The sequence below is a fragment of the Jaculus jaculus genome, chromosome 8, assembly GCF_020740685.1.
Source record: "Jaculus jaculus isolate mJacJac1 chromosome 8, mJacJac1.mat.Y.cur, whole genome shotgun sequence".
In the NCBI taxonomy this organism is placed as follows: domain Eukaryota; kingdom Metazoa; phylum Chordata; class Mammalia; order Rodentia; family Dipodidae; genus Jaculus; species Jaculus jaculus.
The window spans coordinates 4,349,903-4,374,487 of record NC_059109.1 but is presented as its reverse complement, the minus strand read 5'-3'; the positions used below and the strand labels follow the sequence as shown (position 1 = coordinate 4,374,487).

Below are 24,585 nucleotides of genomic sequence, written 5' to 3'. Positions count from 1 at the left end.
GTTCATGACGTGCAGCAGCCCCTGCCTCAGCCCAGAGGCCTGCCGATGCTGCGTGCTCGGAACCAAGGCTTCCTGAAGCAGCGCAGGCGAGCCCCGCCAGAAAGAGCCCGGACTCATCAGGCCTTTGAACCTAAAAACATTTTCTTCTTATTTCATTTATTTGAAAGAGAGAAAACGGCACAGAGAGAGAGAAAGAGAGAGAGAGAGAGAGAGAGAGAGAGAGAGAGAGAGAGAACGGGCGCACCAGGGCATGCAGCCACTGCAAACAAACTCCAGATGCGTGGGCCATCTTGTGCATCTGGCTCACGTGGATCCCAGGGAATCGAACCTGGGTCCTTTGGTTTTGCAGTCAAGTGCTTTAACCGCTGAGCCATCTCTGCAGCCCTGCCTTTGACAATGAGTTTTGTGCATTTGGAAACCTTTTATTGTTACCCAGCTTTTCTTCCTGTCATCGGAGTTGCTGTGCACAGTCGAAGTTAACTGGGAAGGGCCTTTCTCACTTTCTAGTCAGTGCATCGTGCAGTGGAACTTGGAGATGGTGTGGCCGTCTTTTTCAGTAAAGTCTCCCCTGAAGGTATTCATTTGTGCTTTGAATCATGGGATCTGTTGACAGATGTCTATATATTTGTGCAGCCCCAGGACATATTTTGTGTGCATGAATCTTCCTGTGGATACAGTTCATGGCACACTTTCCCCCTGCTCCCTAGATATTTAAAAGGTCATCTCTCTCTATTGTTGAGGGCCCTTCTTTGTACAAGTTCCCGAGAATCAGAAAAATATGCTACAAGCAGTGGTTTCCAGAAGCTGAGAACCAACCCTGTTTATCTAATTTTGCTGATTATCTAGCCCAGCATTATGTAGAGCGAGGTAATTAATTTTTGTTGTTTGTTTGAGAACGGCTTGTTCTGGCCTTTCACGTACCCCGGGCCAGATATCTGGATGGATCCACGGTATAAACTGTGCTGGAAAATAAAGCACAGGGCTGAGCCCCTGGATTTTCGTGTTCCCTTTGAAGATCTGTGGGCACATCAGGTTGCTGACGGTGGAGGGAACTTAGCTTATTTGGAGCTGCGTTACAGCCCTGCCCTGTGTGTGTCGGTTGTCTTAATTACTGGGTGTATCAGTAAAACAGTGTCTCGCAAGCCTCTGAATGCATAAGCAGAGAGCCTACATCTGTTCTTTGCCTAATGTCGGATCACTTCACAAGTGTTCGTCTTAGCCAAGCATGGTGGTATACCCCTGTGGCCTCAGCACTCAGGAGGCTGAGGCAGATGACCTCAAATTTGAGGCTGCTGAGTAAGAACACATCTCAAAGGGCTGGAGAGACGACTCAGCGATTAAGGTACTTGCCTAAAAAGCCTAAGGACCCAGGTTTGATTCTCCAGGACCCACGTAAGCCAGATGCACTAGGTGGCACATGTGTCTGGAGTTCGTTGGCCGTGGCTAGAAGCCCTGGTGTGCCCATTCTCTCTTTCTCTCATCTGCCTCTTTCTCTCTCTCTCAAATAAATTAAGTAAATAAAATATTTTTTAAAAAAGAACACACCTCAAAAGAAGGAGGTAGTTTTTAAAAAATGTATTTGCATGTGTGTGTATGGGTGTGTCAGGGCCTCTTGGTACTGTGAACTAACACTAGACACTTCCACCACTTTTTTAGTCTGTCTTACATGGGTGGCTTGGGAATTTAAGTTGGACCAGCAGGCTTTGCAAGCAAATACTTTTAACTGGTAAGCCATCTCCCATGTTCCTGGAAGTGGTAATTCTTATTTTTTTTTCTACTCAACTGGGGGACAGTGTGGAAGTAATTGTGGCACTGGCCAGAGGTATTTTGTTACCACTGGTAACATTAGCTGGCCTTGCATGAAAAAATGTCAGGTGACTGGACTGACAGTAGCCATAGGATTAGAGTCATATATTTTATTTTGTTTATTTATTTATTTGACAGAGAAAGAGGGGGAGAGAGAAAGAATGGGTGCTCTGGGGCTTCCAACCACTGCAAACAAACTCCAGATGTGTGTGCCCCCTTGTGTATCTGGCTTATGCAGGTCCTGGGGAATCAAACCTGGGTCCTTTGGCTTTGTAGGCAAATGCCTTAACCACTAGGGCATTCCTTCAGCCCTGAGTCATATATTTTAAAATGTACAATATGCCACTTAATTCAGGTCTTCCTGTGAAAGCAGTTTTGTTGTTGTTGTTGGCGGGTGTTGAGGTAGGGTCTTGCTCTGGCCCAGGCTGACCTGGAATTCACTATGTAGTCTCAGTGTCCCTTGAACTCATGGCCATCCTCCTACCTCTGCTTCCCGAGTGCCAGGCTCAAAGACATGTGCCACCATGCCCAGCTAGTTTGTTTTTTGTTGTTTGTCTGTTATTTTTAGTGCTGGAGATGGAATCCAGGGTGTTCCACATGCTAATCAAGTGTTCTATCGCCGATCTACACCCCCAGCCCAATCATTTAAAAGTGGATTTTTAAAAACCACACAGCTCTGGAGAAACAAATAGTTTAGAGACGTTAAGGTAGCCAATATCAAACATCTCGTTAGGTGCCAAGGAAGAGCCCCCAAGTTCTCGCCTACGTCTCCCGCTCTTCCTGCCATGTCTTTCGAAAACTATGAACAAAGATGGCCCTTGCCCTAAAGAACCTTTTAAACCTAACAGAATCCTATTATAGACATGAGATTTTTCACAAGAGGACCTGGAGAAATTGCTAAGTGGTTAAAGGTGCTTGATTGCAAAACCTGACAGCCTGGATATGATTTGCCAGTTCCCACATAAAGCCAGATGCACAAAGTGGCTTATGCATCTGGAGTTTGTTTACAGTGGCTGTAGGCCCTGGCCTGCCTGTACTCATTCATTCTCATCCCCCCCCCCCCGGAAATAAACTAATAAAAATATTTTTAAATTTTTTCCAGAAGAGCTAAGAAAGTATAGAAAAGGACAAAATAACTCTACACACACACACACACACACACACACGTACACAGTGGAGGCAGGTAGGATAAAAGTGGTATTTGACGGGAGGAGAGTTGTCAAAGCATGGATTTGAGATGGCACAGTGCTTTTATCAGAGAGGAATTAGTCTGTTTTGCCAGTGTGGGCTGCAGAAGCCAGCCTGAGATGGGTCAGGTCAGACAGTGAGGCCCTCACTGTTGTGGGGAGGGCTCGCTCATTTGGAAGGCTTTTCGAATTTTTGGGCTTTTTTTTTTCTCCTCCTCCTCCTTTTCTTCTCTGTCCTCTTCTTCTTCCTCCTCCTCTTCTTAAAATTTGTTTTGTTTTGGTTTTTCGAGGTAGGGTCTCACTCTAAGCTAGGCTGACCTAGAATTCACTATGTAGTCTTAGGGTGACCTCAAACTCACGGCGATCCTCCTACCTCATATGTTTTATTTATTGAGAGAAAGAAAGAGGCAGAGAGACAGAGAATGGGCACACCAGGGACTCTAGCCACTGCAAACAAACTCCAGATGCATGCGCCCCTTTGTGCATCTGGCTTACGTGGGTCCTGGGTCCTGGAGAGTCAAACCAGGATCCTTTGGCTTTGCAAGCAAACACCTTAACTGCAAAGCCAACTCTCCAGCCCCCTTTTAAAATTATTTTTGTTTTGCATTCATACCTTTTTTAAACTTTATTTTATTTTTATGTTTTCAAAAAAAATTTTATTAACAACTTCCATGATTATAAAAAATATTCCGGGCTGGAGGGATAGCTTAGCAGTTAAGGCGTTTGCCTGCAAAGCTAAAGGACCCTAGTTCAATTCCCCAGGACCCATGTTAGCCAGATACACAAGGGGCTGCACGCGTCTGGAGTTTGTTTGCAGTGTGGCTGGAGGCCCTGGTGCATGCTCTCAATCTCTCTCTCTCCCTATTTCTCTGTCAAATACATAAATAAAAATAAAATATTTTAAAAAATATTCCATGGTAATGCTCTCCTCTTTTTAAATTTTTAAAAAAGATTCTATTTATTTCTTAGAGACAGTGAGGGAAGGGGGTGGAGGAAGAGAGTGTTCCAGGGCCTCTGGCTGTGTGCATCTGGCTTATGTGGGACCTGGAGAATGAAACCTGGGTCTTTCGTTCTCATAGGCAAGCACCCTAACCACTAAGCAATCTCTCCAGCCCTCTTCTTTCTTCTTGATAGGGCCTCAGCCCAAGCTAACCTAAGAATCACTATGAAGCCCAAGTGGGTCTCAAAATTGAGACCTCCTGCTTCTGCCTCCCGAGTGCTGGGATACAGGCCGGAACCATCAATCCCCAGCCAGTCACTTTGCTTTGGGAGTTATTTGTGAGCAGGAGATGGGCATTATAACCTAGAGACGCTATAAAGATGACAAATACGTACCGTTTTGAGGTATGGATTTGTGCTGCTCTCTCAACTATATGATCATTGTTTGTTTTTTTTGTTTTTTCAAGGTAGGGTCTCACTCTAGCCCAGGCTGACCTGGAATTCTCTATGTAGTCTCAGGGTGGCCTTGAACTCACGGCGATCCTCCTACCTCTGCCTCCCGAGGGCTGGGATTAAAGGCGTGCGCCACCACACCCGGCTGCATGACCGGTTTTAATGCCTTGTGTAACCCCACGCGCAGGGTCAGTACCATTTGTCGGCTGAGAAGCTAAAACTCAGCCAGATTAGGTGACTCGCAAAAGTCAGCAGCTGGAGCCAGGACTGAGCCGGCTTCACCTCAACCCGTGACACACTGCCACTTCTCTTATCGGATCGCCTGATAAGTTCTTAGCTCTATCAAGATACGGCGTAGGGAAGGAACGCTTTCAGAGCCCGGGGACTGTCCTCGCTGCGCCCTCATGGTCCGGACACCACGAGGGACACCCCTGACCGGGCCACTCTCTCATTCAGGACTGGAGCTGGGCGGGAACTGAAGACTTGGGCGGGATTCCATCTCGCCCCTGGTGGCCTCACACACGCGCACAGCAGATGCCTTGGTTCTCGCTCTTCGCGTTTGACTTCATGGTCTTATGTAAACTGTAGGTCGAGGAAGCTCAGTGCTCAGGAGTATTTGCAATGCATAAACTAGTGGTATTTTCTCTAAGAGATGTTTCTTCTTGGCAGGTCCTGCTTAGAGAAGACGATGACTACTGATGAAGGTGCCAAGAACAATGGCGAAGGTCCCGCGGCCGCTGTTGCCACGCAGGGAGAAGATGTCACCCCCAAAAAAGACAGAGGAGTATTAAAGGTGAGGCCACAGCGGTGAACAGCATGCCGGGAAATCTGGACCTTTTTTGTGGAGGGGAAAAGGCAGCCGGTGTTTGCTAAGGCTAAGTCCAAACCCTGCAGCTTGCTTCTTGTTTTGTCTTCATATCTATGAGGCTTTTATTTTAATACCAGATTAGAGATGGTAAAACTGAGGCTGGACTAATCCGTAGTAGCTTGTCTCAATCTTATCTATCTTACGAAACCCAAACCTGAAGTTCATATCCAAGTACTTTGACTCCAAAACCTGTTGTCTCCCTATTTTCAGAGTATGCAAATGGTTATGGCTTTTAAAAATATATATATTATTCAGGGCTGGAGAGATGGCTTAGCAGTTAAGCACTTGCCTGTGAAGCCTAAGGACCCCGGTTCGAGGCTCAATTCCCCAGGACGCACGTTAGCCAGACACACAAGGGGCGCACACATCTGGAGTTCGTTTGTAGTGGCTGAAGGCCCTGGTGCACCCATTCTCTATCTATCTCTATCTGCCTCTTTCTCTCTGTCTGTTGCTTTCTAATAAATAAATAAAAATATATCTTATTCATTATTTGCAAATACAGAGCGAGAGACTGAGAGAATAGGCATGTTAGGGGCCTTTTGCCACTGTAAGTGAACTCCAGATGAGTGTGCCACTTTGTGCATCTGGCTTTACATGGGTACTAGGCATTGAAACCTGGGCAATCAGGCTTTGCAACCAATCTCTCCAGCCCCAACAAGTGGGTTGCTGTTTTAATGGACCATTTATTTGAGAGAGAGAAAGAGGGTGAGAGTATGGGCCTCTCCTGCCACCACAAACACCAAACGTATAAACCACTTTGTGCATCTGGTTTTACATAGACACTGGGGAATTGAACCACAGTTGTCCAGCTGTTAGGCTTGGCAAGAAAGTAAGTGCCCTTAACCACTGAACCGTCTCTCTTGCCCCCGTTAATGACTTTTTATTTTTTTTGAGGCAGAAAAGGCTGACTTAATAAGCTCAAAAGAATTTATTTAGTTGCTAGCTGCTGGCCCCCACATCCGGGTACCAATTCCAGTCGCCCAGACTCTGGCACTATGGTCGTGGCGGAGGGGATGGCAGTGCTAAGGCGGAACAGGCCAGGCACGGAGGTGCAGGATTTCTATAATTGGCCTGATGAATCACTTGAAGAAATGGACAGTACACTTGCCGTTCAGCAGGCAACTCTGCCTTGAAGTAAACGGACTTGCTGTGAAACTTCAGAGTGAATGCCATCCAGATCCATGTACTCAGATGACAGCAACTGAACAATGGTGTTTTCTGTGTGCAGCTCATAAAACTCCAAAAGAGTGTCCTGCTATAGACTGTGCGAGACATACTCTTGACGCTGCTGCATGCCTTCTGAATAGCAATAAATATTTTCCTGGCAGGGCTAGCATAAAAGAATCATCTGCAGCCAAACTAGGATCAGTGTGCCGTAGGATTTACAGAATATTCTCACATGCTTATTTTCATCACCGGCAGGTATTTGACGAGTATGAAAACAAAACATTTTTATGTCCTCGGTTTACTAAATTTGTGATGAAATATAATTTGATGTCCAAGGATAATCTGATTGTGCCAATTTTAGAATAGGAAGTTCAGAATTTAGTTTCTGGGGAGAGTGAAGCATGAAAGGAATCATCTAGAAAAATGTACTGATCACATAATTAACATCATGTACTGTATATATCATTTAGACACATCAATCGTGTATCCATATCATAGCTTTTTTTGTTTGGTATAGGTTTTTTTTATTTATTTTTTTTTAAAGATTTTATTTTTATGTATTTCTTTGAGTGGGGGGTGCCAGGGCCTCTAGCCACTGCAAATGAATTCCAGATGTATGTTCCATCTTGTGTATCTGGCTTATGTGGGTCCTGGGAATTGAACCTGGGTCCTTAGGTTTTGCAAGTTAGCACCTTAACCACTAAGCCATATCTCCAGCCCTGGTATAGGTTTTTTATGCTGTGTGTTGCCTTTCAAAATGGGAAATACGTTTTAAGTTATTCATGAGCTGTATATCACTGGTGTGGCACTTCATGGTTTTTAAGTAAGATTAGTGTTACCTGTTTATAATGCCTGTTAATAAAAGAATTTACAGTTTGGTAAAATTGCTGCTAAACAATCATTGGATCACAATCCTCTTCAGATAAATCTATGAAAGACTGAGTTTGAGGTTTCACACAAGCCGTCTACTAAACAGACAGTGATCTTTTCTTTGGTTTCACCCCTGAGTTTTGATATTTTAGAAAATTCAGTACTATATCATTCCACTTGTACTGTTGACTTTTTTAAAATGAGATAAAAGTGTTTGAAGATTTTGTTTATAATTTTTTGATATGCATCACTGATTGTATATCTCCATACATACATGCAGTGAGGCATTGGTAATGCTTAAACAATCTTACTAGGCTACTACATAAAGTATATTCCAGGCCAGCGTTCTTGGATAGGATTTACCTTTTTGTAACACTGGTTATTAAACACATGGTGATAATGACAGGGCACCTACGTGATGTTCCTACTAGAAACCTGCTCGGCCCCTCTTCTCATTGCTTCTAATCCTCTCCCCAAACTACGCTACCTGAGAGGTTTAATCACAAAGTATGATACAGTGCAGTAACCCTTATTTATATTTATATTAATTGCTTACAGATTGTACCTCATACTAAGAGCTACATTACACTACAGGAAAAGTATTGGCATAGGCTCTTGCTTATCTTTGTGTTCGGAAATTGTTCACACTACTTAGAAAATGGTCTTTAATATAGTTTGATTGTTCCTCAATCTTTTCATCTAACCTAGACAGCATTAACTAGACATAAAAAACAGCGTAATTATTTTATGCTCCCTTTCCAAAAGTTTCTGTTTGATTTGCATGCACGTTAGATTATTTGCAGTAACTCACTTGTCCCAGTGGTGTTGATGAATACTCATGCTTCTGGATTTTTATAATTCAGTGTCTTAAGAATTTATGTGCAGACTTATAATCTGTTGGGTGAGGTTTTCCATAACAGGCCTTGATGGCAAACTTGTAATGAGGCCTTAAAGGTTAACAAAATTGTCCATGTAGATTAGTCAACATGTAAAACCACCTCTTGGCCAGATTTAACAAACATGAGGAGCTCCTTTTTCATTTAGAAGAGTCATTTTCAGGGGAAGTTGAGAACACGTTTATTCTGATTACTTTTCAAATCTGAGGAAATAGTATGTGTTCTGTTGTGAGACAAGTCTGTCCAGAGCAGTGTGAGAAGCAGTAGGGTACTGAGGGGTGCGGTGACACCTTTCCAAGGCTGCCTGTCGTCTTGGCTTGAGCAGTACTACTCCGGAAGCTCAGTCACTACTGAACCACAACCCTTAACGGGAAGTTTTATGTTCACAGTGAATGGAATATTGCTTGAAATCATGCATTTATATTAATGGCACCATAAACTAATGGGCATAGTACTTTTTAAGCAAATTTGCTAAATATTGGGAGACTTAAGTTTTAAGTATATGCAGTCTGTACAGTTCTCTCTAGGTGTTCTTTTGAGTGGATTTCTGACCCTTGGCTGTTCATGAATATTTGAGCTAAGGTAGTGACTTGGATTGGTGATCTGGCTAAGTATTTTGAAACACATTGTAGGCATATGGCGTAGTGTTATCAGGGATATAAAGTATGCTTTTTTTTTTCTTACTCATTGTATCTTTCCTCTACTGTGTGCTTGGAATTGATCATAAAAAAAAAAAATCTCCAAAAGGAAAAAAAAAAAGAATTTATTTATTTCTGGCTTATTAAAGTAGGGTTTCCCTCTACCCTACACTGACCTAGGATACACTATGTGGTTTTAGGCTGGCCTCGAATCCACAGCATTCCTCCTACTTTGGCCTCCCTAGTGTTGGGATTAAAGGTGTGCATCACCATGCCTGGCAAGGATTTTGTAGTTGTTGTTATATTTTAATTTAATTTAATTTAATTATTTATTTGAGAGAGAGAATGGACATACCAGGGCCTCTAGCCACTGCAAACAAACTCCAGACACGTGTGTTCCCTTTTGCATCTGGCTTACATAAATACTGGTAGAAAGCAGAAGGATGGGCAAGCACCCAAGGGAGAGGAAAGAACAAGGGTGCACTGGCTTCCTAACACGTCGATGTAATCAATCCAGCCCCCCTGTTGAGAACTCACACCAGAAGGTCATTAATCCCACGTAACTCCCCCAGTGCCTCACCTCTCAACACCGTCCCAGTGACAATCAAATTTCACCAAATTCAGGCCGTAGCATATAAGGCTGTGGGAGTGTACATCACTGGCCTCGCATGCAGAAGACCTTATATTTGATTGCCAGCACCTCTAAATAGGCAAATGAATAACAACCGTGGTACCTGCAATGTTCAAGAGAGTAAATCTAGGGCTGGAGAGATGGCTTAGCGGTTAAGCGCTTGCCTGTGAAGCCTAAGAACCCCGGTTCGAGGCTCGGTTCCCCAGGTCCCACGTTAGCCAGATGCACAAGGGGGCGCACGCATCTGGAGTTCGTTTGCAGAGGCTGGAAGCCCTGGCGCGCCCATTCTCTCTCTCTTCCTCTATCTGTCTTTCTCTCTGTGTCTGTCGTTCTCAAATAAATAAATAAAAAATTAAAAAAAAAAAGAGAGTAAATCTAAGGACAAGGAATTTTAGGTTTATGCAGATGTCAGAGATGTGAAGCCTTTAGTTCATAACAGGCCCCACAGTCCAGGTCTCTGGGCTCACTGTGGGGCTTTTGGTTAAGATTAAGTAGATCTAACCTAGGGCGCTTTAGTTTACCTCTCTGAGATTAAGCTTCCTGTTTGTAAAAGTTGTAATATCACCGCCAAGCTGACCAAGTTATCAGAATAAGGTAAAGTAGCAGGTTGTTTGTCCCATAGTAATCTCTCTTACCATCATGTGTGTGTTATATATGTGACATATATGTGTTACAGCATACACGTTAGTGACAGATTTGTAAAGTTAATAATTATCCAGAAAGGCAAAATTGAGATTTTTTATTTTGCAAATGAATTAAAACCAGGTTCTGTCTTCAAGGCAACTTCAGGCTAAAGCATATCTTTCATGTTGCTGAGGTGATTACTCCGGCCATGGTGGGTGGCCACCTGACTCCCGCGTTGATCCCGTGTCCCCAGGGGTTGGTTTATAGTCCTCCACATGCAGATCCCCACCAAGGACTGTGCCTGGGCCCCAGGCCTCTGTGCAGCTTATGAATGTGACCACTTTTAGAATTATCATGTGGTTTCTTTTAGGTTAATTCTTTGGAAGCTTTTTGTTTTTTTCTTTTGAGGTCCTAAAACAGTAGTGGTGCTTCTTTTCCTTTAAAGAATCTCGGGCTTTGAGCTGAGAAAGTTGAGGAATCTTCAGTTTACAGTGTTCATGTGGGGTTTATGTGGGGTGGGGCTAGGGACACGTCTCCAAGAATTTAAAAACAAGTACTTGAATTCCTTCAGTAAAACTCAAACCTTCCCCCAGAAGATGTTCACTATGCATTAGCTATGATCCTTTGCTATCTACTAAAAAGTGGTTCGTTTGGCATAGATGATTGACAGAAGAAATTGCACCACCACACGCCTGGATTGAATTTTCTTTTCCAAGAACTGACCAAGTGCATTAGTGGCTTGCTCTGCCAAGAACAAAATAAATATACTGGGTTTTACGATAGCTAAATTATTTTCAGCATGGAATCTTTTTTTTTTTTTTCCATTTTCTTTATTAGAAAACAATCCATTCAGTGTCACATCAAATTGTGTGGTAAAAGCCAGGCGTGGTGGCACACGCCTTTAATCCCAACACTTGGGAGGCAGAGGTAGGAGGATCACCATGAGTTCGAGGCCACCCTGAGACTCCATAGTGAATTCCAGGTCAGCCTGGGCTAGAGTGAGACCCTACTTTGAAAAATCAAAAAATAAATAAATAAGTAAATAAATTGTGTGGTGAACCTAACAGTTTTTACAGATAGAGGATTCTTCCAGTGACAGAGGACTGGGCTCTCTGAAAGGAGACCAAAGCAGCAGAATGTGTTTGTAAGCGGGGGCTGGTAGCAAAGGCAGGAAGTAAATAGAGCCACACCATTGGGACCTTGCTGTTGTCCTCCTGTAGGCTGTTTGTAAGAGTCCAGCAGACGTTTTGGCCTAATGCGCTTTGTAGATGGACGAGGCGACAAGTCTGTTACAAAGGTGTTAGTGCCAGAGTGCATGGGGAGTTAAAGTAGCGAAGCAAAGTTTATTGACTAAGTCCTCTTCGGTGGCTTGGCTTGGTTTTATTTGAGACAGGGTCTCACTGTGTAGTCCTGCGTGACTTAGCACTGACTCTGTAGACCAGGTAGGCCTCCTCCTGTAGTGATCCTCCTGCCTCTGCTTCTGCCTCTGGAAAATTATTTTGAGGGAATATTGTGATAAGGAATAAAGTTCAGGGCTGGAGAGATGGCTTAGCAGTTAAGGCACTCGCCGGCAAAGCCAAAGGACCCAGGTTCCATTCCTCACCACCCACGTAAAGCCTGATGCACAAAGTGGAACATGCATCTGGAGTTTGTTTGCAGTGTCCAGAGGCCCTAGCATACCCAATCTCTCTCTCAAATAAATAAAATACTTTTTTTTTTTTGGTTTTTCGAAGTAGGGTCTGACTCTAGCTCAGGCTACCCTGGAATTCACTATGTAGTCTCAGGGTGGCCTTGAACTCATGGCGATCCTCCTACCTCTGCCTCCCAAGTGTTGGGATTAAAGGCGTGTGCCACCACGCCCGGCTAGAATACTTTTTAAAAAAGAAAAGAAACAAAGTTCAGGGTGCCATAAAAGGTTATAGTAAAGGCCAGTGTTTAGTAGGTTCATCAAGAGAAGCAGGAGCCATGGGAAAGAACAATGTATTTGCAAATCTATCTGGGTGACATAGAAAGATCTGTGTTATCATCTTATTCTCAGATCATAAGTAAAAAATTCCACCTCTTTTTCTTTTTTCCGTGTCTGTCTTTTCTAGATTGTCAAAAGGATGGGGAACAGTGAGGAAGTGCCAATGATTGGTGACAAAGTTTACGTCCATTACAAAGGAAAACTGTCGAACGGAAAGAAGTTTGATTCCAGTCATGACAGAAACGAGCCATTTGTTTTCAGTCTAGGCAAAGGTAAGAGGGTATTTTTCTTTTTCTGCCTTGTATTTTCTCAGATTTGTTTCTGTTTTATTACATAGCAGCAGTGGAAATTATCCTTGCCCACTCAGACGCTTTAGAGCAGGAGCGTGCAGAGACTGACCCAGTGGGGTCCCTGAAATCTTGTTTTGGAATTCATAATGTCAGTGATTTGTATAACAGTGTTAAGATGCTATTTGCCTTCTAATGTTTTAACGTTTGCATGGATGACATAAGACCTGCTGTGACAAAACTTGCTGCTGCCTCAACACAAACTGAGGCCAATAGTCATGGTATTTTCTTACTTTTTTTTTAAAGATATCATTTTTATTTATTCATTTACTAGAGACAGAGAGAGTGAGAATGGGCAAAGAGGGCCTCTAGCCACTGCAAACAAACTCCAGACACTTGCGTCACCATGTGTATCTGGCTTACATGGGACCTGGAGAATCAAACCTGGGTCCTTAGGCTTCGCAGGCATGTGCCTAAACTGCTGGGCCATCGCTCCAGACAAGTCGTGGCATTTTCACTGCCTCTCACTCTCTGCTTCTATGGGGGAGAAAAGGCAAGTTTCACTAGAACGTCCTTAATACGTACTTGATCACGGTTGTCAATGCCCGTTGTGAGTCTCGCCGGCGTGACTGCTCCGCAAGCCAGCGCCACCTGTCAACGCGCTCTGCTGCCCAGGAAGCTGCACTTGCTTCAGCTGGGGCTCGCTCTTAATCATAACAACACCATTTGTACTCGAAAGGACAGACTACAGTTATTCAGACTTGTCAGATATTTTCCTGAACCTGTCGCTTCAATGAAAACAGCTGACAATATTTATTGCCACCGAGTTTTCAAGTAAATATCAGAGTTTGGGGAGATTTGTATCTGCCACTGAGAACCTGACAACTTCTCGAAACTTAAAAAAAAAAAAAAAGAAAGAAAGGAAGAAAACTTTTTCTGATGAGATTGGTGGGTATTGATACACGTGACTCTTTCATATTATACAGTGAAATGTGTCACAATTTGGAATAGCTGTGCCAGTGACCAATATTTTCCAAGTGGAAGATACATAAAATCATGTGTGGACAGCAGTCCATTCAAATTACAAGCTAGACAGACGGCTGGGCTTTACCATAACACAGCGTGAAGAAGTGTATTGTGTGCTTTAACGTTCCATATCACAGCCAGCCTTTAGAAGCTTCATGTCCACCTTTGATGGTGTCGAATCCTTCCATTCAGTTACTGGAAAAGCCGATTATAGCACTCTCCTACCTTTTCCTATCCCTGTGGGGTTGGATGCTCCCACATACTTCAATCAGAAGCAGGCAAGATGAATTTGGGTTGGCTTTTATTAAGTCAAACATATTTCACATTTGTAAAATTAGAAAATGACACTTCGGGGCTGGAGAGATGGCTTAGCAGTTAAGGTGGTTGCCATCAAAGCCTGAGGACTCACGTTTGACTCTCCAAGTCCCATGTAAGCCAGACACACAAGATGATGCAAGCGCACAAGGTCGCCCTGTGCACAAAGTGGCTTCTGCAGTCAGGGTCACGTTGCTGGCAGAAATCACCCAACCAAGAGAAGCTTTTAGGAAGAAAGGATTTATTTTGGCTTACAGACTCTAGAGAAATCTCCACAATGGCAGGGGAAAACTATGGCATGAGCAGAGGGTGGACATTACCCCCTGGCTAACATAAGGTGGATAACAGGAACAGGAGAGTGTGCCAAGCACTGGCAAGGGGACACTGGCTATAACACCCATAAGCCCGCCCCCTGCAATACACTGCCTCCAAGAGATGTTAATTCCCAAATCTCCATCAGCTGGGAACCTAGCATTCAGAACACCTAAGTTTATGGGGACACCTGAATCAAGCTACCACATTCTTACCCTGGCTCCATAAACTAATAAAATACAATGCATTCAGTCCAACTTTAAAAATCCCCATAGTTTTTATCAATCCTAATGATGTTCAAACATCTCCATAATCCAGGGTCTTTTAACTGAGCCATAATATCAAAAAAAAAAAAAATCCCCCAAAAACCCATGACACAGAATATACATTCACACTGCAAAAGATGGTATTGGGCATAGCAAGGAAATATTCAACCAATACAAGATTTAAAACAGGGCAAACATCAAACTCTGTAGCACCAAGTCTAGCAACCCTAGCCAGTGACAAGTCTCCACATCTGGTAATTCTAACCAGCAACAAGTCTCTGGACTTCCAATTCTGCCTTCCAGCTAGGCTACTCACAGTCCTGGAAAACTTCATCCCGGGCCGGCAGCTCTCCTTAGCAGCCATCTTGTGGTCCCGGCATCTCCACTGGGTCTCCACTGCAACCCACGGTTCATCCTCATGGCCCCATGGGGTCTCTATGCAGGCATCCAGCAAACCTGCTTCACACTGCCCATGGCCATTTCCAAAACATAAGACCATATTGCAAACTCAGTAACCCTCTTTTTCCAGCTTTTTTAATTTTTTTTTTTATTTATTTGAGGTAGGGTCTCACTGTAGCCCAGGCTGACCTGGAATTCACTCTGGAGTCTCAGGGTGGCCTCAAACTCACAGCAATCCTCCTACCTTTGCCTTCCAAGTGCTGGGATTAAAGGCGTGTACCAGCATGCCCGGCTCTTTTTTAAAAAAATATATTTTATTTACTTATTTGTTTGATACAGAGAAAGAGGCAGAGAGAGAGAGAGAATGGGCATGCCAGGGCCTTCAGCCACTGTAAACAAACTCCAGATGCATGTGCCTCTTTGTGCATCTGGCTCATATGGGTCCTGGAGAATCAAACCTGGATCCTTTGGCTTTGCAGGCAAATGCCTTAACCACTAAGCCATCTTTCCAGCCCATTTTTCCTGCATTTCTTATACTCCATAATACCAGGTAGGGTGCCAATTGTTAATTCAGAGAGGAATAAAGCAGACTTTGAAGAACAGGACACTCCTTGAACACTCAGTCCCCTTCAAAAGAATCTTCATTCTTCCTGCTGCTCCAGTGCAGGTCAACTGGCCCAATCTCAAAGGTTGTAATCCTTCATATAATTGCAGCTGAACTGGCAGAAGCTTCAACCCAAAGATTTCATTTGATGCCATATCTCTCTGCTTACACTAGTTCATTTCTACACAAAGCAATCCTGCACAACTTCTCAGGACATGGGCATAACAGCAAGCTTCTCACACAAACTGCTTGAGCCCAGTCCAGGCAAAGCTCTTTTCACCCTCATAAGCCAAACCTCACAGTCCATAGTTTTTACTGCATTCAGGTCTTTCAACTCTGACCAGAATAGTCCTCCAAGCTGTACTTACAACACTGCAAGGCATTTCTCAGGCCAAGGTTTCAAATCCTTCCACATTCCCCTTGAAAATCAGCTCCAAAAGGCCAAAGCCACACAGTCAGGTGTCTAGCAGCAATCCCACTCCTCGGTACTAATATTACTGTTGCAGTCAGGCTCACATTGCTGGCAGAAATCACCTGACCAAGAGAAGCCTTAGGGAAAAAAGGATTTATTTTGGCTTACAGACTTGAGGGGAAGCTCCATGATGGCAGGGGAAAACAATGGCATGAGCAAAAGGTGGACATCACCCCCTGGCCAAAATAAGGTGGACAACAGGAACAGGAAAGTGTTCTAAACACGAGCAAAGGGACACTGGCTATAATACCCATAAGCCTGCCCCCAACAATACGCTGCCTCCAGGAGGCGTTCATTCCAATATCTCTATCAGCTGGGAACCTAGCATTCAGAACACCTGAGTTTATGGGGGACACCTGAATCAAACCACCACAGTGGCACACATCTGGAGTGTGATTTCAGTGGCTGGAGGCCCTGGCACGCCAGTTCTCATTCTCTCTCTCTCTCTCACTCTCACATTAAAAAGAAAAGAAAAGAAACCTGGGGTGGTGGCGCATGCCTTCAATCCCAGCCCGGGAGGCAGAAGTAGGAGGATCGTGGTGAGTTTGAGGCCACCCTGAGAGTACATAATGAACTCCAGATCAGCCTGAGCTAGAGTGACCCTACCTCAAAAAAAAAAAAAAAAAAAAAAAAAAAAAAGGAAGGAAGGAAATGACACTTCTGGGCTGAGAATATAGCTGAGTTGATGGTGAGCTTGCCCTGTATGAATGAAGCTCTGGGTTGGATACCCGACATCATATAAACTGGGCATGGTAGCACATGATTGTATTCCCTTCAAGCTAACCTGGGATATATGAGACTGTGCCTTAAAAAAGCGGGGGAAGGGGCTGGAGAGATGGCTTAGCGGTTAAGTGCTTGCCTGTGAAGCCTAAGGACCCCGGTTCGAGGCTCGGTTCCCCAGGTCCCACGTTAGCCATATGCACAAGGGGGCGCACGCATCTGGAGTTCGTTGGCTGTGGCTGGAAGCCCTGATGTGCCATAGTCATGTCTATGTGTGTGTGAGTCCCTCTCTACAGCAGTGTCTTTATTTTCTTCCCTTTTTTTTTTATTACTTAGTTTTGTATTCAGCGAATACAGTCAATTTGGTACCATTGTTAGGCTCATCCATGTCCTACCCCCTCCCCCTACAGCGGTGTTTTATCTCATGAGAATGGTAGGGTATAGTTAATGGGTTTATAAAAAGCTAAACTGGTCCTCTTGCATCCCATTTTTGTGGGCTTCATTCCTATTTTAACGTTTGTTTTGAGCTGAAGCGTTGTATTCTGTCTTCAGCTCGGAGCCCTGAGGTCATTTCACGTCCAGTAGAGCATTACTGGTTATGGACAATCACTAAGTAACTCCAAGGGCTGCTGCCTCTCAGCCATTGCACCTTTCAAGTTTCTTCCCAATAAGCATCTTTTTACCATGTTTACTTTTTTTAAAAAAATTACTTATTTGTTTATTTAAGAGCGACAGACACAGAGAGAAAGACAGATAGATAGAGGGAGAGAGAGAATGGGCGCGCCAGGGCTTCCAGCCTCTGCAAACGAACTCCAGACGCGTGCGCCCCCTTGTGCATCTGGCTAACATGGGACCTGGGGAAGCGAGCCTCGAACCGGGGTCCTTAGGCTTCACAGGCAAGTGCTTAACCGCTAAGCCATCTCTCCAGCCCTACCATGCTTACTTTTTTCACACAGTCTAGAGTAGGCTGGATTTGAAGGAAAGCCTATGAGCTAAAATACTTAAGTATTCTAATCCTCACGAAAAGTTCAAGCCAGAAAGGGCAGACTTCTAAACGATTTTTCTTTGGTTTTACCTGGAACATTACAATCGAGGGAGAATGCTTGTGACGCCCATTGCTAAGTGGATGTTGGGGCAACTAGACTAGGGAAGCTCAGCCAGTTTCTCACCGATCAGGCTAAGCTGGCTGGCCAGTGAGGCCCAGGTCCCCCAGCCCTGCCAGCCCAGCACTGGGATTGCGGATGTGCACCACCACACCTGGCGTTGTTACTGGGACTTGAACTCAGCTCCTCATGCTTGGAAAGCAAGCACATTACCCACAGAACTCTCTCGCGCACCCCTTTAAAAGACTCTTAATGGAACTGAGAATGTGACTAATTAGCAGCGCTCTTGCTTGGCATGCACAGAGCCCGGGGTGCTGTCCCCAGCACCACACACCAGGCAGGGTGGCCTAGAATTCCAGCACCTGGGAGCTGGAGGCAGGAGGATGGGATAGTTATCCCCAGCTGCTTAGACAGCTAAGGTCAGCCCGGGCTACATAAAACCCTGTCTCCAGAAGAAAATCTTAAAACACATTATTTCTTTGATTCATGAGATACTTTTGGTAGGGAGTGAGGATGGTGACCCTGTCTGGGGTGGTTTGATGCAGGTGTCCCCCATAAACTCAGGTGTTCTGAATGCCAGGTTCCCAGCTGATGGAGATTTGGAATTAACGCCTCCTGGAGGCGGTGTATTGTTGGCAGCGGGTTTATGGGTTTTATAGCCAGTTTCCCCTTGCCAGTGTTTGGCACACTCTCCTGTTGCTATTTTCCACCTTATGTTGGCCAGGGGGTGATGTCCACCCTCTGCTCGTGCCATCGTTTTCCCCTGTCATTGTGGAGTTTTCCCTCGGGCCCGTAAGCCAAAATAAACCTCTTTTTCCCACAAACTGCTGTTAGTTGGGTGATTTCTACCAGCAATGTGAACCTGACTGCAACACTGTCCTTACACAGGCATTGTAGAATAAATCAGTAAGACTAATGAGGGCTGAGGAAGCAGCCTGGAAGGTAAAAGGGAAGTGTGTGTGTAAATGTACATAGAAAATATTTACAAAGGAAAATAATTGGCTTCATTTACTAAAAAAAGAAAGATAATGTTATTAGTTATATGATATTTTCTTTCAGTATGAATTACTAGCAAAACGTAAATAGTTAAGAAGTTGTTACTCAGTCTTGGAAATTCTTCAGCGAAAGTGAAGCAGGAATGAATCAGATGCATTTTAATTATCTGAAGCAGATTAATGATCTTTATTTAAGTACTTACCAACTTTTATATTTTGATAGGAAAATATTTTGCAATTAAAATATTTATCTTGGGCTGGAGAGATGGCTTAGCGGTTAAGCGCTTGCCTGTGAAGCCTAAGGACCCCGGTTCGAGGCTCGGTTCTCCAGGTCCCACGTTAGCCAGATGCACAAGGGGGCGCACGCATCTGGAGTTCGTTTGCAGAGGCTGGAAGCCCTGGCGCGCCCATTCTCTCTCTCCCTCTATCTGTCTTTCTCTCTATGTCTGTCGCTCTCAAATAAATAAATAAAAAATTTAAAAAAATATATTTATCTTTAGGCTGGAGCAATGGCTTAGCAGTTAAGGCATTTACCTGCAAAGCCAAACGACCCAGATTCGATTTCCCAGGACCCATGTAAGCCAGATGCACAAGGTAGCACATGCATCTGGAGTTTGTTTGCAGCAACTGAAGGCCCTGGCGTGCTCATTCTCTCCCTCTCTCTCTCTCTTTCTCTCTCTCTCTTTGCCTCTCTTCCTCTCAAATAAATAAAATAAATAAAAATATCTTTAAAAAAATGGGCTGGAGAGATGGCTTAGCGGTTAAGCGCTTGCCTGTGAAGCCTAAGGACCCCGGTCCGAGGCTCGGTTCCCCAGGTCCCACGTTAGCCAGATGCACAAGGGGGCGCACGCGTCTGGAGTTCGTTTGCAGAGGCTGGAAGCCCTGGCGCGCCCATTCTCTCTCTCTCCCTCTATCTGTCTTTCTCTCTGTGCCTGTTGCTTTCAAATAAATAAATAAAATTATTTAAAAAAAGGGGGGGGAACTAAAAATTATCTTTACCGAGCATGCTACCTCTCAAATAAATAAATAAATATAATTTTTTTTAACTATTAAATATATATTCTTGCTTGATATTTTATTCCAAATGGAATAAAACTCCTGAAACTGACAAACTGTGTTTGCACTACTAAAATTGAATCCCAGATCAAATGTGAAAATAAGCTGCTTTAATGTATTTTTATTTATTTAATTTTGGGGAGGGCACACCAGGGTCTCTTGCCACTGCAAACGGAACACCAAATGCTTGTGCCGCTTTTTGAGTCCAGCTTTATGTGAATTGTTCTGCAGGCAAGCACCTTTGCCACTGAGCCATCTCCCTAGCCCTGCCTTCCTGTATTTGTCATGTCTTTAACCTATAAGATAAAGATCAAGAGTCTCTCAAATGTTTATTCCTGTGGCCAAGTCAATCTCCTTCTAGGAATTTGACTCAAGGAAATGTGGAGGAGAGCATTTAAATAGCACCCTACCAGCTTCGGCTAATCTGTTTACAAGTGACTCTGGGTGATACTGCCTGGCTTCCCTTCATTGGGATCTACCTACCTACCCCCACCCTGCTCCCACCCATTGCTAGCCACAGGCCACCAGGAACACATCTGGAGTTGAGCAAGTTGGGTCCATTACTTGCCAAAGAGGGTGCACATGACGGGCCCCGTGGAGCTTTAAGTAGGTACGTCATAAGCGCAGTGCTGGCTCATTGCTCCGTATGGGACACTGTTAGCATGTGCCGCGATCCTGAGTTGAGCATGCAGACATCTGACTAGCCCAGAGTGACCCTGGAGCCTGTCGAGAACATGAGGGGTGACTGCTGTTTCTGCACCAGCAGTCACCCCTGTTAGCCAGGAGAGGGGGATGTTTTGTAGGGTGACTTTGTATCCAGGCTCAGACAGACTTTTGCAGTGTTCTTCTTGGATGTCTGTGATGCTTACGGTGACCTGTCTATGCTAATATTGATGTCCAGCCAGAGAATAAGAATGCCTTGGCTTCACTGGGAGCCCCAGGCCGTCCTACACTGGGACCGCGCTGTGCATACAGGCACCTTCCAGATGTCAGGGACTGCTTTTTGTTTCTCACACTCTTACTAAGAATTATTTGAAACCCAGCTCTACCTGACCTAAATGTACTTTCTGTGATTATGCAATTTCATTATTTTATGTACATAAACAAAATTTCTGTATGTGAAAACAAGGTTGAATGTTCTAGAAAGATTTAAGGTAAATGCTAAAAGTATTTTTCTTTTTTTTTTGGTTTTTCCAGGTAGGGTCTCCTTCTAGCCCAGGCTGATCTGAAATTCACTGTGTAGTCTCAGGCTGGCCTCAAATTTACAGCGATCCTCCTACCTTGAAGGCGAGAGAGTGAGAGAGTATGGATGAGAATGGACACATTAAAGTCACTAGTCCCTGCAAACAAACTCCAGATGTATGAGCCACTTTGTGTAACTGGCTTTCTGTGGGCACTGGAGAATCAAACTCCGGTTATTAGGTTTTGCAGGCAAGGACCTAGCTGCTGAACTGTCTCTCCAGCCCTAAAAGCAATTTTTTTTTTCCGAAGTAAGGTCTCACTCTAGCCCAGGCTGACCTGGAATTCACTGTGTATTCTCAGGGTGGCCTCAAACTCTGGGTGATCCTCCTACCTCTGCCTCCCGAGTGCTAGGATTAAAGGTGTGTGCCACCACGCCTGGCTTTTTGGGGAGGTACTTTTAAGATAGGGTGTCACTGTAGCTCAGTCTGACCTGCAACTCACACTATAGTTCCAGGCTGGCCTCGAACTCACAGCAACCCTTCTACCTCTGCCTCCGAAGTGCTGGGATTAAAGGCATGTGCCACCACACCCGGCCCTAAAAACAATTTTTTTTCCCTAAAAGCAATTTTTAAATGGCTCTTGAATTAGAGATGGATATAATAGACAACGTAAGTGGCCTTTCAGAACATACGTTAACCAAAAGGATCTTGCATACAGATAACCTTCTGAATTTCGTCCCGAGTTAAAGAACTCCCTACTGTAGACTGGAACGTGTATATCATGGAAGTGACTTCACCACTGAACTCACCACTGAAGCCACACTCAGAGACAAAGTCTTGGCTCTGACACACTGGATTAATAATATAATCTATGTTTGACATTAGAAATGAGGTGTGCAAAGCCAGACAGACACGGTGGCGTGCACTTGCAATCCGAGGCTTTGGGAGGTGGAGGATCAAGAGTTGAGATAGGCCAGCCTGGATTACATAAGGCTGGAGGTGGAGGGGATTCCCACCAAGAAGGAGCCCAGGACTGATACCCTTAGAGCCGCATTTGTGTTCTTATCAGCCTGGCTCTTAGTCCAGGGTGCTTGGCTCGTTTCTCTGAGGCTTGGTGTAAGAGAAGTTCCCAGTGTTCCAAAGAAAAACTAGCTTGATTTATTTAGCCTGGGGCTCCTTTGGATTTAAAAGACAGGCTTATGTGTTCAATTTCTAAGGTCCTGCATAGATACTACTCCTGGATTGGGCTTTTGTTGGCTTTTTCTCACCTTACTGACGCTTCCTCTGTGTCCTTATTGGTATGCTATTTTTGTTTAAAAATATAATAATAATTGGGGCTGGGGACATGGCTTAGTGGTTAAGGTGCTTGCCTGTGAAGCCTAAGGACCCTGGTTTAATTCCCCGGGACCCATGTTAGCCAGATGCACAAGGGGGGGGTGCATGTGCCTGGAGTTCGTTTGCAGTGGCTGGAGGCCCTGGCACACCCATTCCCCCCCTTCCCTTCTCTCTCTCTCAAATAAATTTAAAATATATATATATAAATTGATGTTTTACTTTAGAAACATTGTATCTGTTTAAAAGACACGGACTGGGGGTGTAGCTTGGTTAGTAGAGTACTTACCTAGCGTGTGAAAGGCCTTGGGTTCAAGCCCCAATGCTATTAAACTGGGTACGGTGGTGCATTCCTATAATCCCAGCAATTGCAAAGTGAAACCGGAGAAGTAAAACTTCAAGGTTATCCTTGGCAGGTTGATAGTTTGAGGCCAGCCCGGCCACGGTGTCCCAGTAACGGTGCTGACCCTACCTGTCTTTCTCCTTCCCTGTTGGTGTGCACTGCCTCATGTGCCTTGGAGTGAAGAAGGGATGGCCCACCTTTTTCTTCTTAGTACCTAGCACAACCCTTTGCTCCTTGCAAATATACAGTCAGTATACAGTATACCTCCCCCAGTGTTTCTTAAAGGAGAGTCAAAGGTATTTGTCTTAAGATTGTCAGTTAAAAAAAAAAAAAAAGGTGGGTTGGAGAGATGGCTTAACGGTTAAGGCACTTGCCTGCAAAGCCTAAGGACCCAGGATCGATTCCCCAGTACCTATGTAAACCAGATTCACAAGGTGGTGCATGCATTTGGAGTTTGTTTGAAGTGGCTGGGGGCTCTGGCATATCCATGTTATCTCTCTTTATCTATCTGCCTCTTTGTCTGTCTGTCTGTCTGTGTGTCTCTCTCTCTCTCTCAAATAAATATTTAAAAGATTTATTTATTTATTTATTATTGTTTTGTTTTTTCAAGGTAGGGTCTCGTTCTAGCCCAGGCTGACCTGGAATTCACTATGTAGTCTCAGGGTGGCCTCAAACTCGTGGCGATCCTCCTACCTCTGCCTCCCAAGTACTGGGATTAAAGGCATGAGCCACTATGCCTGGCTCCATCATTTTTTTGTTGTTGTTGTTTATATATTTTTTAAAAGTCTTTTTAAGCCTGGCGAGGTAGGTTCTCCCTCTAGCCCAGACTGTCCTGGAATTCACTGGGTAGTCTCAGGCTTGCCTTGAACTAACAGTGATTGTCCTACCTCTGCCTCTCAAGTGCTGAGATTAAAGGCATGAGCCACCATGCCTGGCAGAGAGAGAAGCATATGGGCGCAGCAGGGCCTCTAGCCACTACAGACAAACTGTAGATACATGTGCCATTTTGTGTATCTGGCTTTATATAGGTACCGGGGGATAAACTGAGATCATGAGGCTTTATGGAAAAAAACCTTAACCATTGAACCATCTGTACAGGCCTCTCTTCAACTTTTTGAAACAGGGTATCACTATGTAGCCCTGTCTAGCTTTCAGCTAGTGATCCTTCTGCCTCAGCTGCTCAAGTACTAGAATCCAGATATGTGCCACCATGCCTACTTAGGTCATTCTTAACATTATATATGTGTATTTTATATACATACATACATACATATATTTGCAAGCAGAGAGAAATAGAAGGGAAACAGATGGAGAGAATGGGTGCTGTGGGCCCTCCAGCCACTGCAGAAACTCTAGAAGCAGGTGCTGCTTTGTGCATCTGACTTACATGGGCACTGGGGAATTGATCCTGGGGCCTTAGGCTTTACAGTCAAGCACCTTAACCACTAAGCTATCCCTCCAGCCCAAATCCAGCACTTTTGATTCCTGAAAGTCATGTCCTCCTTTTTACTGATGAACAAAGATGATTAAATGTATATTGAGTGAAAAGACAATTCAAAATTGGACATAGTGTGCTGTCATTTATTTTTCTATCTGTCCCAAGGGACAGCTCTGGAAAGATGCCGGAGGCGCCCCGCATCGGCTGTGCGATAGCGCTCCTTTACCTGTCTCTGCTTTGAGGATAGATGTGCTCTTCTCGCATACAGGGAGCGCTCGTTGGAGCTGATGTTTTGAAAAGTTGTGAAACGTAATGAAAACCGAGCTGAAGTCACAAATAGCGGTGCCGTATCCATCCTTGCTTTCGGACATTGTCGGGGTCCCCTTATCCCGATGTCCCCCATCCAGCTCTGTCCAACCAAGATCACAGTTTAGCGTCAAAAACCTAGGCCTGCCAAGGATCAGTGCTTGTTGGATCCTACTTGGAACGCTTGAGTTTTTGATTGGGCTAACACCTCATTTGTGTTTTCGTTTTTGTTTTTCAAGGTAGAGTCTCACTCTATCCCAGGCTGACCTGGAACTCACTATGTAGTCTCAGGCTGGTCTCAAACTCACAGTGATCCTCCTAACTCTCTGCCTTCTGAGTGTTGGGATTAAAGGCCACCATGCCCAGCAGTATGTGTGTGTGTGTG

The 24,585-nt window shown here is 44.5% G+C and overlaps 1 protein-coding gene and 1 pseudogene across 2 annotated transcripts in view; both read left to right on the top strand.

Moving 5' to 3' along the window:
• Fkbp5 (FKBP prolyl isomerase 5) overlaps positions 1-24,585 on the top strand; it is a 105,011-nt gene that overhangs the window by 41,881 nt on the left and 38,545 nt on the right. For both annotated transcript variants that reach the window (XM_045157181.1, XM_045157180.1), the window contains 2 exons: positions 5,055-5,178; positions 12,173-12,317. In XM_045157181.1, coding sequence (XP_045013116.1) covers positions 5,074-5,178; positions 12,173-12,317 — 250 coding nt within the window. In that variant the 5' untranslated portion in view covers positions 5,055-5,073. The remainder of the gene's footprint in view (positions 1-5,054; positions 5,179-12,172; positions 12,318-24,585) is intronic.
• LOC123462912 lies at positions 6,249-6,825 on the top strand (annotated as a pseudogene).